Raw genomic sequence first — 14,158 nt, forward strand, 5'->3', positions numbered from 1 at the left:
GTGCCTATACATCCATCTCTTTACCTACTTTTCTACCATACTGATATCTTAGGTGCCAACCTAACACTTCAAGGTTTACTCTTATCTTTCCTGCCTTCTTATTTATGACTTCTTTTTCTGACAGCGACAAATCTTGCTCTCACTACCCACAATTAAATTTACTAATTTGTTCAATCTTAGACAACATAATTACAGAACTATTAATCGATAGCCTTTGAAAAACAGATCTATTAATTGAAGAATAATTTTTGTGTAGCCACAATACCATTTTCCAAAGTTACCCAGGGTAGTTCTTTTCTTCTTCACCAGTTAATTATAGCTACATTATTAATTTGTAATAGAGTTAGATTCATTTGCTACTATTTTTTTTTTTTGTACTAAGAATTGAACCCAGGGGCATTCTACCTCTGAAATACACACCCAGTCCTATTTTATTTTTTATTTTGGAACCCAGTCTTACTAAGTTATAGAGAGTCTTACTAAATTCATGAGGCTGGCTATGAACCTGCAATCCTCCTGCCTCAGTCTCACAAGTACTGGGATTACAAGCATGTGCCACCATGCCAAGCTTGTTCCTCAATCTTTATATAATATACAATAAGGATATTAACTTTTATCTGTAGTATATGTTGTGAGAAAAAATAATTTCTTGGCCGGGCATGGTGGCCCAAGCTTGTAATCTCAACATTCGAGAGGCCCTTGGCAACTCTGTGAGACTCTGTTTCCAAAAATAAAAAAAAAAGCCGGGCGTGGTGGCGCACGCTTGTAATCCCCGCACTTGGGAGGCAGAGACAGGAGGATTGCGCAGGTTCGAAGCCAGCCGTGCGTGCTGGCTTAGGAGACCCTGTTTCCAAATAAAAATGTAAAAATAGGTCTGGGAGTGTAGCCCGGAAGTAGAAGGGCTTCCGGGAACCCCAGTACCACAAAAAAAAAAAAAAAAAAAAAAGACTAAGGCTGGGAGTGTAGCTCAGAGGCCGTATGTCCCTGGGTTCCATACCCAGTATGACAAATAAATAAAGAAAGAAAAGAAAAAAAGAAAAAAAATTAAAAAAAGAAAAAAAAGGAAAAAAGAATATCTCCCAATTACTTTCTAATTACAAAATCAGATATATTTTTACTTTATATATTATTTTTTGCCACTTGAGTTGTAAAGGTTATATGTAGTCAAGTTTATTATCTATTATTTTATTGCCACTAGATTTTGAGTCAGAGGTAGGTTAGATAGAAAGGTTAAAAAGAAATTCACCCATGCTTTATTCTAGTTACTTATATGGTTTCAACTTTTACAATTATTTTCCTAATCCATTTAGAGCATATTCTTGTATATGAAATGAGATAGATCTAATTCCAAATGACTGTACAGTTGTCCCACCACTTCACTTTATTTTATTTTATTTTTTTGTGGTATTAGGGGTGGAACCCAGGGGCTTTTCTACCTCTGGGCTACACTCCTAGATCTTTTTTTATACTTTATTTGGAAACAGGGTCTAAGTTGCTGAGAGCCTCACTAAGTAGCTGAGGCTGGCTTCGAACCAGTGCGATCCTCTTGTCTCAGCCTCCCAAGCACTGGGATTACAAGTGCGAGCCACCATGCCCAGCTCCCACCACTTAAAGTTTATCTTTGCTGGGGTGGTGGTGCACTCTTGTAATCCCTGCACTTGGGAGGCGGAGACAGGATGATTGCACAGGTTTGAAGTAAGCCAAGCTGGCTTAAGAGACCCTGTTTCCAAATAAAAAGTATAAAATAGGTCTGGGAGTGTAGCCTGGTGGTAGAAGGGTTTCCAGGAATCCCAGTACCACCAGTAAGTAAGTAAGTAAGTAAGTAAGAAAGTAAGTAAATAAATAAAAGTTTGTCTTTTAAGCCAGCTGTGGCAGCACATTCTATAATCTCAGTACTTGGGAGTCTGAGATAGGAGGATTGCAGGTTCAGGTACAGCCTCAGCAAATAGTAAGAGTCTCAGCTTCGTAAAAACCTATTTCTAAATAAAAATAAAACTGGGCTGGGGGTATAGCTTGGAGGTAGAATGCCACAGGTTCAATTCTTAGAAACCACAAAGAATAAAAATAAAATAGAAAAATAAAAAGTCTATCTTTAACCCTAGTGATTTGAGATAAAACATTTTATCTATACAGGACCAATATTCCTTATCCAAAATGCTTGGCGGGGCCGGGCGTGGTAGTCCCAGTGCTTGGGAGGCTGAGACAGGAGGATCACGAAGGTTCGAAGCCAGCCTCAGCTACTTAGGCTCTCAGCAACTTGGTGAGACCCTGTTTCCAAATAAAATATAAAATAGGTCTGGGAGTATAGCCCAGAGGTAGAAAGCCTCTAGGTTCTACCCCCAGTACCACCCCCCCCAAAAAAAAATTCTTAGCACTAGAAATGTTTCAAATATCTTTAAATTATAGAATATTTGCCGGGTGCGGTGGCGCAGGCTTATAATCCCCGCACTTGGGAAGCGGAGACAGGAGGATTGCGCAGGTTTGAAGCCAGCCGTGCTGGCTTAAGAGACCCTGTTTCCAAATTTTAAAAGTATAAAAATAGCCCGGAGGTAGAAGGGTTTCCAGGAACCCCAGGGTACCACCAAAAAAAAAAAAAAAAAAAAGGTAAATTATAGAATATTTGCATGTAAATGAAGATATGTCAGGAACAGGACCCATGTCTAAACACAAAATTCATTGTTTCATATACATCACATATATATATATATGATGTATATGAATATATATCACATATATATAACTTGAAGGTAATTTTATACAATATTTTTGAGTACCTTGTGCATATACATACATATGTATATACGCGTGTATATATATATTTAAATATTTCTTTTTTTATGTGGTATTTCACAATGTAGCCCAGGCTGGCTTCAAATTTAAGTTCCTTCTGCCTCAGCCACCTAAGTAGCTGGAATTACAGGTATTCACCACTACACCTACCAGTATACTGGCCTTTTTACTGTGACCCATCATGTAAGGCCAAGTGTAGAATTTTCCACTTGTGGAACATTCATGTTGGTATTCAAAGTTTAGATTTTGAAGCATTTTAGATTTCAAAATACTCAAACCCGCAGGGCATGGTGAAGCATGCCTGTAATTCCAGTACTTGCAAGGCTGAAACTGGAGGATCACAAGGTTCTAGGACAGCCTCAGCAAGTAATGAGACTGTCACTGTCATCAACTTAGTGAGACTATTTTAAAAATGAAAATAAAACTAGGAATGGGGGTGTAGTTTGGAGGAAGAATGCCTGCCCCTGGTTCAATCCCCAGTAACCACCCCCCCCACACACACTCTCTCTCTCTCTCCCACCCCCAACCTGTAGTCAATTTCCATAGGTACTTGTGACTATTTCTGGACTATTCTACAGTTCTACTACTTTTCTATTCATGTGCCAGTGCCATCCTGTTTTAATTACAGAGGCCTTATATAACATTTCAATGTCTGTAGAGTTAGTTCCTTCTAGTAGTTTTCTTTTTCATTACTTTTGAAGTTATTCTTCCATGCTTGCCTCCCCCCACACTTTTTATACTGGGAGTTGAACTACCACTGAATTATACCCTCTAGTCCTCCTTAAAAAATTTTTTTGGTAGTACTGGGGATTGAACCAGAAGCATTCTACCTCCAAACTACATTCCTAGTCCTATTTTATTTTTATTTGGAAACAGTGTATCGCTAGGTTGATGAGTCTCACTACTTGCTGAGGCTGTCCCCGAACCAGTGATCCTCTTGTCTCAGCCTCCCAAATACTGGAATTACAGCTATGTACCACCACACCCAGCTAGAAAAACTTAATATGGCATCTATCATTTCACTCAAAAATAAGGGGATTTTTTTTCATGATTAGAACAAAAGAAACCACATTCTAAGACATCCCTCAAATGATTAAATCGCAACACTTAAAACCTACAGAATTATTCCTACAGACACTGATAATCCACTTAAATTCCTAAGTTTAATTTGGCCAGTTCAGGCTCTTGTTATAACTCTATAAAACCCATTTACAACAACAGAGGAAACAAATTGGTATCTACAACCCAAAGATATGGGAGTCAACTTTCAGAACAGATTTTAAAACTCAGATCATTTATACTTTAGGAAGACTTCTTAGATACCAATGCTCAAGTTTAATATAAAAAGTATATATGCACAGGTAAAATTCATGTAAGAAAAGAGAACATTAGTAAGGGTGCTTACACTTTCTCTGAGTTCAGATACTTGATGTGATAATTGATGCTACCTTCATGGCCTCAGGTCCACAATGTCATTATCTACTCAGGCTTGGCCTCCCTGGACATAGTGAACCATTTCTGATGTGCCTATGTGACTTCCTTCAGAATGATCTGCAAATATATTTATAAACTACTAGAGACATATAGTATCTTCTTTCTTTCTTTCCTTTTCTTTTTTTCTTTTTTGGTGGTAGTAGGGATTGAACTCAGGGCATTCTACATCCAAGCTATACCCCCAGGCCTATTTTTTATTTATTTATTTATTTATTTTTATTTTGAAACAGGATTTAAGTTGCAGAGGGCTGGCCATGAGCCTTTGATCCTCCTCTCTCAGTCTACCAAGTACTGGGATTACAAGCATGTGCCAACACGCCTGGCTCCAGTACTTTCTTTTAAGGCACCATTTAAATAATTTTTGCAAGGACCACACAAAGTGGATTAAAAAAAATTGTAACTATTAGTGAAAATCAATTGTACAAAATAATAGTTTTAATCGTGACAACTTCATACATGCACTTTGATCATACTTATTCTTCCTCTTCTCCCTCCCCTCAAAGTGGGTTCTTAATGTTCCTGGCAAGAGTAAAATTTCTGGATCATCACTACATCTGGGGCAAATTAAAATGAGATCAAAATGAACAAAATCTTCAATCGTAACAGTGTAAAAGAGATATTAGGGAACAAAGTGAGACTTTTTGAGAAGGGGTCGATACGAGTTGAGACTAAAGTTTTAATCAAATTTGAACCATTATACTCTCAATAAAAGCATTCTTACAGCAACTCTTATAGGGCACCACAGAAGCTCACAGAAAGGAAAAAAATCCACAGCTCTCATCAATTCACAATGGCACTGATCAGAGGAGTCATTAGAGGATGAATACCAGGCAGACTTTACACATAGGTCCTGAGATGTTTGAAGGTCCTTTGTCATCCAGAGAACATCAGGTCTACTCTTTTCAGAGAAAAGCTTATCATGAATATATTTTTCCATATCAGAAATCCACGAACACTCAATCCACTCTAATTCCTAAGTTTACGTTAGTGCTATTAGAAGGTAGCACTCTCTCCAATACAGTCCTAAGTTAATCATGTCTGGTAACCTATTAAACACCACAAACCAAATTCCACTAACCACCTTGCTTCACATATCACCAAGTTTGTTATAGATGTGAGAATAAGAGATCAGAAGGGAGACAGAAGCCTAAGTCAACTAGGGGTCTGTACCTACAAGTATTTTAAAACAGATTTTCTTTAAAGTTTGTTTTCTTCACATAGAAGATAGGAGCTTTAACGTGCAACTAATAATCTTCAAAGAATATCATCACTGTTAAAAATAAATTTTAAAATAGAATGAACAGAATAAATTTTCTTCTTTATGGGCTCTCAGAGTTTCAAAAAGGTAACCCAGAAAGTTCAGAGACAAAAAACTCATTTGCATTAGGCTACAGAGGGATAGAAGAGGAGAAATATAAACTGTTATTTTATATTACTCAATTTATTCTTCCTAGACCATACATCCATAGAAATACAAGAATATCAGTCACCACAGAAGAGTGTCAGACTCAAAACTTTAATTTACATAAAAGCTAATGAATTGTTTTCAAGCTGGGCATGGTGGCACACGCCTGTAATCCCAGCATTTGGGAGGCTGAGACAGGAGGATCCGGGTTCGCGGACAGCCTCAGCTACTTAGTGAGGCCCTTTGCAACTCAGGGAGACCCTGTTTCAAAATACAGACTAAGCCGGGCATGGTGGCGCACGCTTGTAATCCCCGTGCTTGGGAGGCGGAGACAGGAGGATCATGCAGGTTCGAAGCCAACAGTGCTGGCTTAAGAGACCCTGTTTCCAAATTTTAAAAAGTATAAAAATAGGTCTGGGAGTGTAGCCCGGAGGTAGAAGGGTTTCCAGGAACCCCAGTACCCCCCCCAAAAAAAAAAGAAAGAAAGAAAGAAGAAAGAAAGAAAGGAAGAAAGAGAATAAAAGCCAGGCATGGTGGCACATGCTTGTAATCCCAGCACTTGGGAGGCTGAGACAGGAGGATTGCACAGGTTCAATCTGGGAGTATAGCCCGGAGGTAGAAAAAGCCCCTGGGTTTCACCCCCAGTACCACCACCACCACAAAAAAAAAAAAAAAAAAAAAAAGCTAGGGATATAGCTCAGATATCTCAGAGGCAGGATACCTAGGGGTTTGATTCCCAGTTCCAACAACAAAATAAACAAAAAACCACACACTTAAAACAACCACAAAAAATAAAAAAGAACAGCTGAATAACTTACTTTGGGGTGACTAAGACAGGGAAAGTATAAGAGACACCTATGTAGCCATTTTATTTTGTTTATCTTAGAAAAGTTCACCTAAGGTCAAACTAAGATTCAATCTATGAAGTTAAGCCAAAGTGAAACACTCTCAAAAGGGTTATGTGAAGCCATTTTTGTTAGGAAATTTAATTTCTCTAGTTCTTTTTCCCAGGGTGAAATAAGGACAAGCCTATCTCATTAATCTGGATTTTCACCCTAACTCTAGGTTCTAAATTACACTTTTACCCCAAGCCAAAATGGTATCCTCTGACTTCCTTTCTAAGAAATCCTTTGCCCTCTTTATTTTCCAGTTTTATGTTCTACTCTAGACTCATTTTCCAGTCTTTTAGTCTTTCACTCCCCTCTCTTGTTATGCTTGTTCCCCTCTTTCTCCTTTAATCTTGCTTCCGTAGATAAAAACATTATCTACAGAAATCTTAGCTTCAAAGGAACCATCAAAAGAAGAACATGGGGAGAAAAGAATCCCATGCTACTGGTCATAAGGGTCTACTAAGGAGTGCTTTGACAGTTCTCTTAAAGAACTGTGAACAGGGAATGTTTGGAGAAAGAGTTTTGAGCTCTGGGGAAGTTCCTATTTTACAAGGGGCTGATAAGCACCACAAAACCACAGCTGAAAGGAAAAAAGAAAACTCCACCACTGGCCTTTTTCCGAGCGTGGCCGCCTTCTGCTCGGCTCAGTGCCCGCCACATGCCCAGGAGTGCGTCTGGATCCTTGAGGGGCGCCCTTCGAAGGTGGACAGTGCTTACGCTATACTGCAAGAGAGCCAGAAAAGTGCCCATGAGAACCAGAAAGCAAACTTCCAGCCAGTGGGATCATCTCTCTAGGTATCTACAGAGGGGAATTCAACATAGACATCTCGGCAGCACCTGAATGCCAGGAAAGGTGAGGGAGAGATAATTCCCACCCCCCACCTCTGGCTCAACATAATGGTAGTTGAAGGAAAGAAAAAATGTATTCTCTGCTGGGAATAAGACAGAGAAGACTGGGCTGCAAGTTCAGGTCATTGGTATAGGGCTTTTCTAGCATGCATCAAGGCCTTGGGTTCAATCCCCAGAACGGGGGTTGGGAGGAAGGACTAAATGGTGGCCAAATGATGAAGGAAAATATCTTCATTTTTAATAGAGAAAAGAAATAACTAAAATAAGAAAATGACCTAGGGTCAACATCTACTTGTACTGAAAAGTCTGTGCTATGCTGGCCTGGAAAAATGTCAAACTAATCACTTCAATTATTTAGGTGCAGCTCTTCTTAGAGAAAAGTAGAAGAGAAAAGAAAGAAACTTTATTCTGGGATATAAAAAGTAAAGCATAACTATGCCAAAAAAAAAAAAAAGAGGTGATATTATCAAAAGTAAAAAAAAAAATTTTCTATGAAGCTGAGTTGATAATATTAAGTCTTTGGGGTAGGAGGCCTTTAATAGTTCACAACCTCTCCAGTCTCCTTAATTACTTTATTTGCAAAATGCTTGATGACATTGTTTATTAACAAAATGGAATGAGAGGAATGCACTAAGAAAGTAAAAATCTTTTTAGTTTTACCCTATTTAGATAAAACTAAATTACCGTAAACTCCGCTGATCCAACTCAAAATCTCAATCCTCCTAAGAAAAATGAGAGGGTAACAATTATTTGCTGAATACTGTAAAATAGGAACTTCCAAACTTTAAAATGAGAAGTAATAAGCCGGGCATAGGGGCGCATGCTTGTAATCCCAGTACTTGGGAGGCTGAGACAGGAGGATGGCACAGGCTCAAAGCCAGCCTCGGCTACTTAGTGAGGCTCTCAGCAACTTAGTGAGACCCTGTTTCCAATAAAATATAAAAATAGGTCTGAGAGTGTAGTCCAGAGGTAGAAAGCCCCTAGATTCCATCCCTAGCACCACAAATTAATTAATTAATTAAAACAAATGAGAAGTACTGTTCTCATTTGGGGTGAGAGTGCTGTCTGAAGAAGATGGTAACTCACAGCTTCTCTTAGCCTTGTTAAATAGGCTTTAACTATTCAGAAAGAAACCCCTAAATTCAAATGACTGGAGAAAATGTCAAGCACAGAGGTTCAAAAATAATCATTCCAAGACACCAGGCTGATGAAATAAACTAAATTGATCCTTTTCAGATTAATCTACTACATAAGTCAGGTGGGGCTCTTACATATACACACTTCTTTGACTTAAAAGAATAGGTGTCCATTCTGAAAAACATCCCTCTAATTCCATTTTATTAATAAGCATGATCATTAATGGCGGGCCAGAAGTATGTCAACTTCTTCTGTTTTTCTTCTTCTTTTTTGGTGGATATTGGGGTTACTGGGGATCAAACCCAAGGGCTCTCTGTACCACTGAACTACATCTCTCTCTCTCTTCTTCTTCTTTTTTTTTTTTTTTGGTGGTACTGGGGGTGGAACCCAGAGGCTTTCTACCTCCGGGCTATACTCCCAGACCTATTTTATATTTTATTTGGATACAGGGTCTCACTGAGTTGCTGAGAGCCTCACTAAGTAGCTGAGGCTGGCTTCAAACTTGGGAGATCCTCTTGTCTCAGCCTCCTAAACGCTGGGATTACAAGCGTGCGCCACCACCATGCTGGGCTCCTAACTCTTTTAATTTTGACACTGGGTCTCTTTTTCTTGTCATCCTTTGGCCTTAAACCTCCTGGGTCACTGGGATGTGCCATATGTCCAGCTTCTCCTTTCTTCTTCTTCTTTTTTTTTGGGGGGGGGGTACTGGGGATGGAACCCAGGGGCTTTCTACCTCTGGGCCATTCTCCCAGACCTATTTTATATTTTATTTGGAAACAGGGTCTCACTAAATTGCTGAGAGCCTCACTCTGTAGCTGAGGCTGGCTTCAAACCTGCACGATCCTCCTGTCTCAGCCTCCCAAGCACAGGGATTACGAGCTTGCACCACCATGCCTGGCTCCTTTCTTCTTTTTGATATAGAGTCTTGCCTAAGTTGCCCAGACCAGCCTGAACTCTTACTCCTCCTGCCTCAGCCTCCTGAGTAGCTGGGATTACAGGCATGGGCCACAACACTCAGTTCTTGACAGTCTTTTTAAGAGAAAGTTGACAACTGACCTGTGACCTTTCCCCACAAATTACAGATTCTTCCACTTAATCTTCAAGACTAGAGGTCTTCAGCCAAGGAAATTGGCACATCTTTTTAGCAAAGGAAATAGACTGGTTAATCTTAAGGACCAGATGGGAAACAATCTCCTTTGTGAGACAAAATAAGTGGCTCAAAAAGACAGTATAGTTACAGGACAGAGGGACTAGATCTGGTTGTCCTATGGAAACAAAAAAGGATAAAAATGCTACCAGAACACTAATAATAATAGATACCAACTCCCACATTTCTCATTAACTTCAAGTTGTAAAGGTATTTTCTAAAACCAGAAAGCAAAGTTCCTCCTACTGGGATACAAAAATATGTGAAACAATTCCAAGAGTAGATAATTGTTTGTTTAGCCTCTCATGGGCCGGCAGGACTTTCTAATAGCAGGGGTAATATCCCACCGGCCTCACCTGGCCAAATAGTTTGCTAAATCCTGGCTGGGAGGCCAAGTACTATATTTTCACGTAAAGAAGGGGTAAGGCTAGTGGAAAACAACTATTAGGCCATGTTTGGAAAACATCTGAGAAAGCTAGAATATAAGATGGAAAGTATTCTGGACCCAATGATAAAGATACCTTTATTGTTTAAAGGTCACAAAAGGAAAGATATTGTGTCTAAAAAATGAACTACCATCTTCCACTTAAAAATACGTACTGAGGAGATGATCTTTAAGTTTTTTGGATAAACATAAGAAACCAGACTATTTTAAAGACACAAACAGGCTCTAAAGGGCCCAACACACTACACTTAACTCCACAGATTTGATCCAACCCTGTAACCACATCCTAAACCTGAATCATATACTTTATTATTAGACCACCAATATCAGGTTACTATATCAAAGTCTTCCCATATCTCTACCACAGCATGCCCCACAGTACATTACCAGTAAGTTACGGGAATGAGAGAAGAACTGCGGGAAAATCCATCTACTTCTCACTAGCAGCCTAGATCAAATCTGTGTACTTTCAAATTTTTAATTTTATTTCAAGACCTCAAAAGATGAAAGTGGGAGATCAGAACTTCATAAAGACCCCAAGAAGCTTATAATTAACTTTGGCTTGATGAGACCAAGGCACTCAAACTAGAGTTGAAGAAGAGATCAGAGCCAAAATGGAGCTGTTGAATAGCTTAAAATGAGCCAAGACATCATAGAAAGGTGACAAACATGCCCTTGGGGCACCCAGGAACACTGTGTATTATACAGGAAAGTTTTGTTAGGACCAATTTACATCAGAACATCAACTTCATCCAAGTAGCAAATTAAATTTGATGGGGTTTCTTTGTTATGTCATTTTTCCTTCTCCATACCTAACAGAGGCAGGCATTATTGTGAATAAAGGAATTTTACTTAGGAGACTATAAAAAGTCTTTCAGATCGGTTTCTGCGTGGCTTTTAAACAGCTCTCTCCTACCCAGTGATTTTTTTCTCTTATGGGGTCCAGTATGTTTTAGAACAGTAACAACTATATCTGAATTTTCAAAACTGTCCTTAACCTACTGATTGGATCTGCAATCTCAAGATACTTCCAAAGCAAAAGAATTTGTTTTCAATAGCTCTTTTACACTGTGAATGAATATAAAACTAAATTTACGGTAGATTTTTGTCTTCATTTCTTTTCAATGAATATAAGTCTCGTAGGAGAGTTAAGGTTTTAAGTATGATTGATCACATCATGGGCAACCTCCCTTACCTCTTGAAAACGCCTAAATTTTAAGGAGGGGTGAAAATATTCCCTTGAGCTGGGGGATTCTGAGGACTTGGGAGTTCCAGTGAGGCTCTGACCAGATATGTCTTATATGAAGACCAAGAAAATTTCTTCTGTTGCAGGATTAAACTATCCTTTGTAAAGCGGCTACACCCTGCCTCACTCGGCCGAAAGCCATGAGAAAATCTCAAACCAGTAATTCATTTTCTTCTCCATCGATTTAAAGTACAGAACTGAAGGATAGGGACAAAGAATCAAAAACAAAGAAAGATCGGTCCTCCACACAGAAATTCATACAGGTATTTAATCAGCGCAAATTATTCTGAAACTAAGTGGGAGTCACAGTCAGAAAGGTAAAGCCGCTGCAAATGCATTTAACTTAATTTATGGGAAAACAGAAGCGTACAACTAAACCAGGTTTAAAACGTAGCGGCTGAAACTTGTTAGATGGACATTCATTAAGCTCTGATGCCCGCCTTCTCAAGGCCCTACCCTCTCGCCACCTCTACTAACAGCTCCCCCCCCTCTAATCCCAGCACAACCGAGCTGGCGAAGAGAAGAGCGAAAGACCCTGGTTCCTGCACTCAAAAATGATCTCCGGGACCGCGACACCAACAGCGCCCCGTCGAGCTCCATCGAGGTCCTCTGCAGATCCAGGCTCCATCTCTCTTTTCAAGTCTCCACCCTCCCCTTCCCCCCAGGCTCCACCTCCCCGGACCCTCTCCTTTGGGTCGCGCCAACCCGCTCGCGGACTTTCACAGCCATCAGAGACATCGACTCTCGCTCCCTGCTCCCCTCCTCGGCGCCCCGCTGCCCACTGGCTCGAGCTCCCCAAGTTCCCCGCCGGCCCCGAGCTGCGGCCAGCGGACTGGAGGCCGGCCCGGGTCTGAGCCATCCTCGTGATGGCCCCGCCTCACTCACCCTCCGTCACCTCCAGCACCTTAATCTGTTCCTCGGCAGCCGCCCGCACCTCCTGCACGGGGGACAGGATCCCAGTGAGCGTATCCACCAATGCTTCCTTCAATCCTTGAGCCACCGGACCTGGCAGCCCCGAGGCCGCCCCAGCCGCAGCCGCTGCCGCCATCTTTTCTCCCCTCAGTCCACCAGCCCGGCGCCCGGACCCGCCACCGAATGACGGCTCCCGCGCGCGGCCAATCCGCGAAGCCGCGCCTGCGCGCTAGAGTACGCGGGAGCGGTCGGGGGCGGGGACTGGAGCGAGGCCTCCGGAAACAGCGCCCCCTGCCGCCGGAATGAAACCTGCACTTTCGTCCGCAGGAATTACTTCGGATTCCTGTAGGAGTCTCGGGGAGGCATCTCACTTGGAATAAAACCCATGATTATGATTTTAGACTCATTGGTCTTTCAGATCCTAGATACTGTGTTAAGAGAGAGGAGGTGGGTGGAAGTGGATTTAGAGGGCATTAAGGAGAGGAGTCTGGGTCAGAAATAGGATCTATTTTGATACCTATTTATTCACACACACACATACCCCACACACACACACTGAAAAAATTGGCGCAATCGAATCTCTTCATCTCTTAGCCTCAGGAATCCAAAGATGTGTGGTGGTGGTGGTTGAAGTGAACTGGGAGTTATAGGTGGTCACCTTAGAAGGGTCTGGTCCCTTGGTTTTTGAGCCTATATGAGCCCAACCTCAAAATGGGAAACTGGCTGGGCAGGGGAGAGGGACCTGCACGTGAAAGGGTATTTATTTCCTTCAGAGGTGATACTTGAGTAGGAATCCTGTTAACTGAGAATGTATAATTTTCCTTTCCAGAGAAATTATGATTGGACATGGCTATCAGAGGCTGGTCATGGGAAGGGGCCCACCATGTGGACACTAGTCAAGAGTAGAGATGGTGGGAGGGATGAGAGGGAGGGGCTGACAATGCAGGAGAGTGGTGAGCGTGAGGGGCAAAAGGGATGCAATGGCACGTCCTGTTAGAGCAGAAGGATTGGTAGTTCTTAGTAACCATTCAGAGTTAGTGCCACTTCCCTGGAGTCGGCTTCCAGGAACCTTTACTGTCATTCCCAAGAGGCAAAGGAAAGCAGTTAGCAACTACTATAAAGTTTCAAACTGTGGATGCTAAACTGGTAACAACCGGAGATTGTCACCTCATCTGAACAATCCAAAAGAATGCTTCCTGTATTTATTGTGAGGGGTTCGCTGAACGCATTTGTTGCCTTCCATTTTAGGGGAGTAGAAATGGCTTGTGTTACCACAGTACTTTCATATGGGAAAGACTGCCGTTTGAACCTGCAGTTCAATGGAGAATAGTTAAGACTTACTTTCCTTCCTCCAGTGGCTGGGAGAAGCTGAGCTCCATTTTTACCACAGCTTTATTTCTTTTAGGTTAACTCACTTTTACCCCAAAAAGAAAACTTAGGGATGTTTTGAGGGTGGTATGTGTTCAGACTTTGTGGCGGTGGGTGGAAGACTGAAAAGCTTGGACTTTTGGGCTGGGTGCTTTGAATTCTGGTGAAGGATCCCCACAATGTACAAGGTAGGGACCCTCCCCCCTTCAACCAATGCCGTCAAAGAGACTCCTGCTTAGGATTTGGGGGGTCAGACATTTCCAATCAGGTGGATTTTGCTTCTGGGTTTGGGAAATGACCACAAGCAGTCTCACCTACATCAAGCAGCGGGCCACAAGATAAATGGAGACAGAAACCAGGCAGAGAGGGAGCTAGAGAGAACCAGTGGACAATACAGGAGATAACTTTATTGAAACGCAAATGGCATCAAACAGATGAATCTTGCTGGGAGGAGACATGCCTGATGGACAGAGGG

At 41.4% G+C, this 14,158-nt stretch overlaps 1 protein-coding gene across 1 annotated transcript in view; it reads right to left on the reverse strand.

Annotated features, from left to right (window-relative positions):
- The window catches only part of IPO9 (importin 9), a gene marked incomplete at both ends in the record, with an annotated part of 55,923 nt that extends 43,472 nt beyond the window's left edge, over window positions 1–12,451 (reverse strand). The window contains 3 exon segments of the mRNA XM_080698343.1: window positions 7,192–7,282; window positions 7,285–7,302; window positions 12,308–12,451. Coding sequence (XP_080554469.1) covers window positions 7,192–7,282; window positions 7,285–7,302; window positions 12,308–12,451 — 253 coding nt within the window.
- Between the last annotated feature and the right edge of the window lie 1,707 nt (window positions 12,452–14,158).

This window comes from Muscardinus avellanarius, assembly GCF_963383645.1.
Source record: "Muscardinus avellanarius genome assembly, chromosome: 7".
NCBI classification, from domain to species: Eukaryota; Metazoa; Chordata; class Mammalia; order Rodentia; family Gliridae; genus Muscardinus; species Muscardinus avellanarius.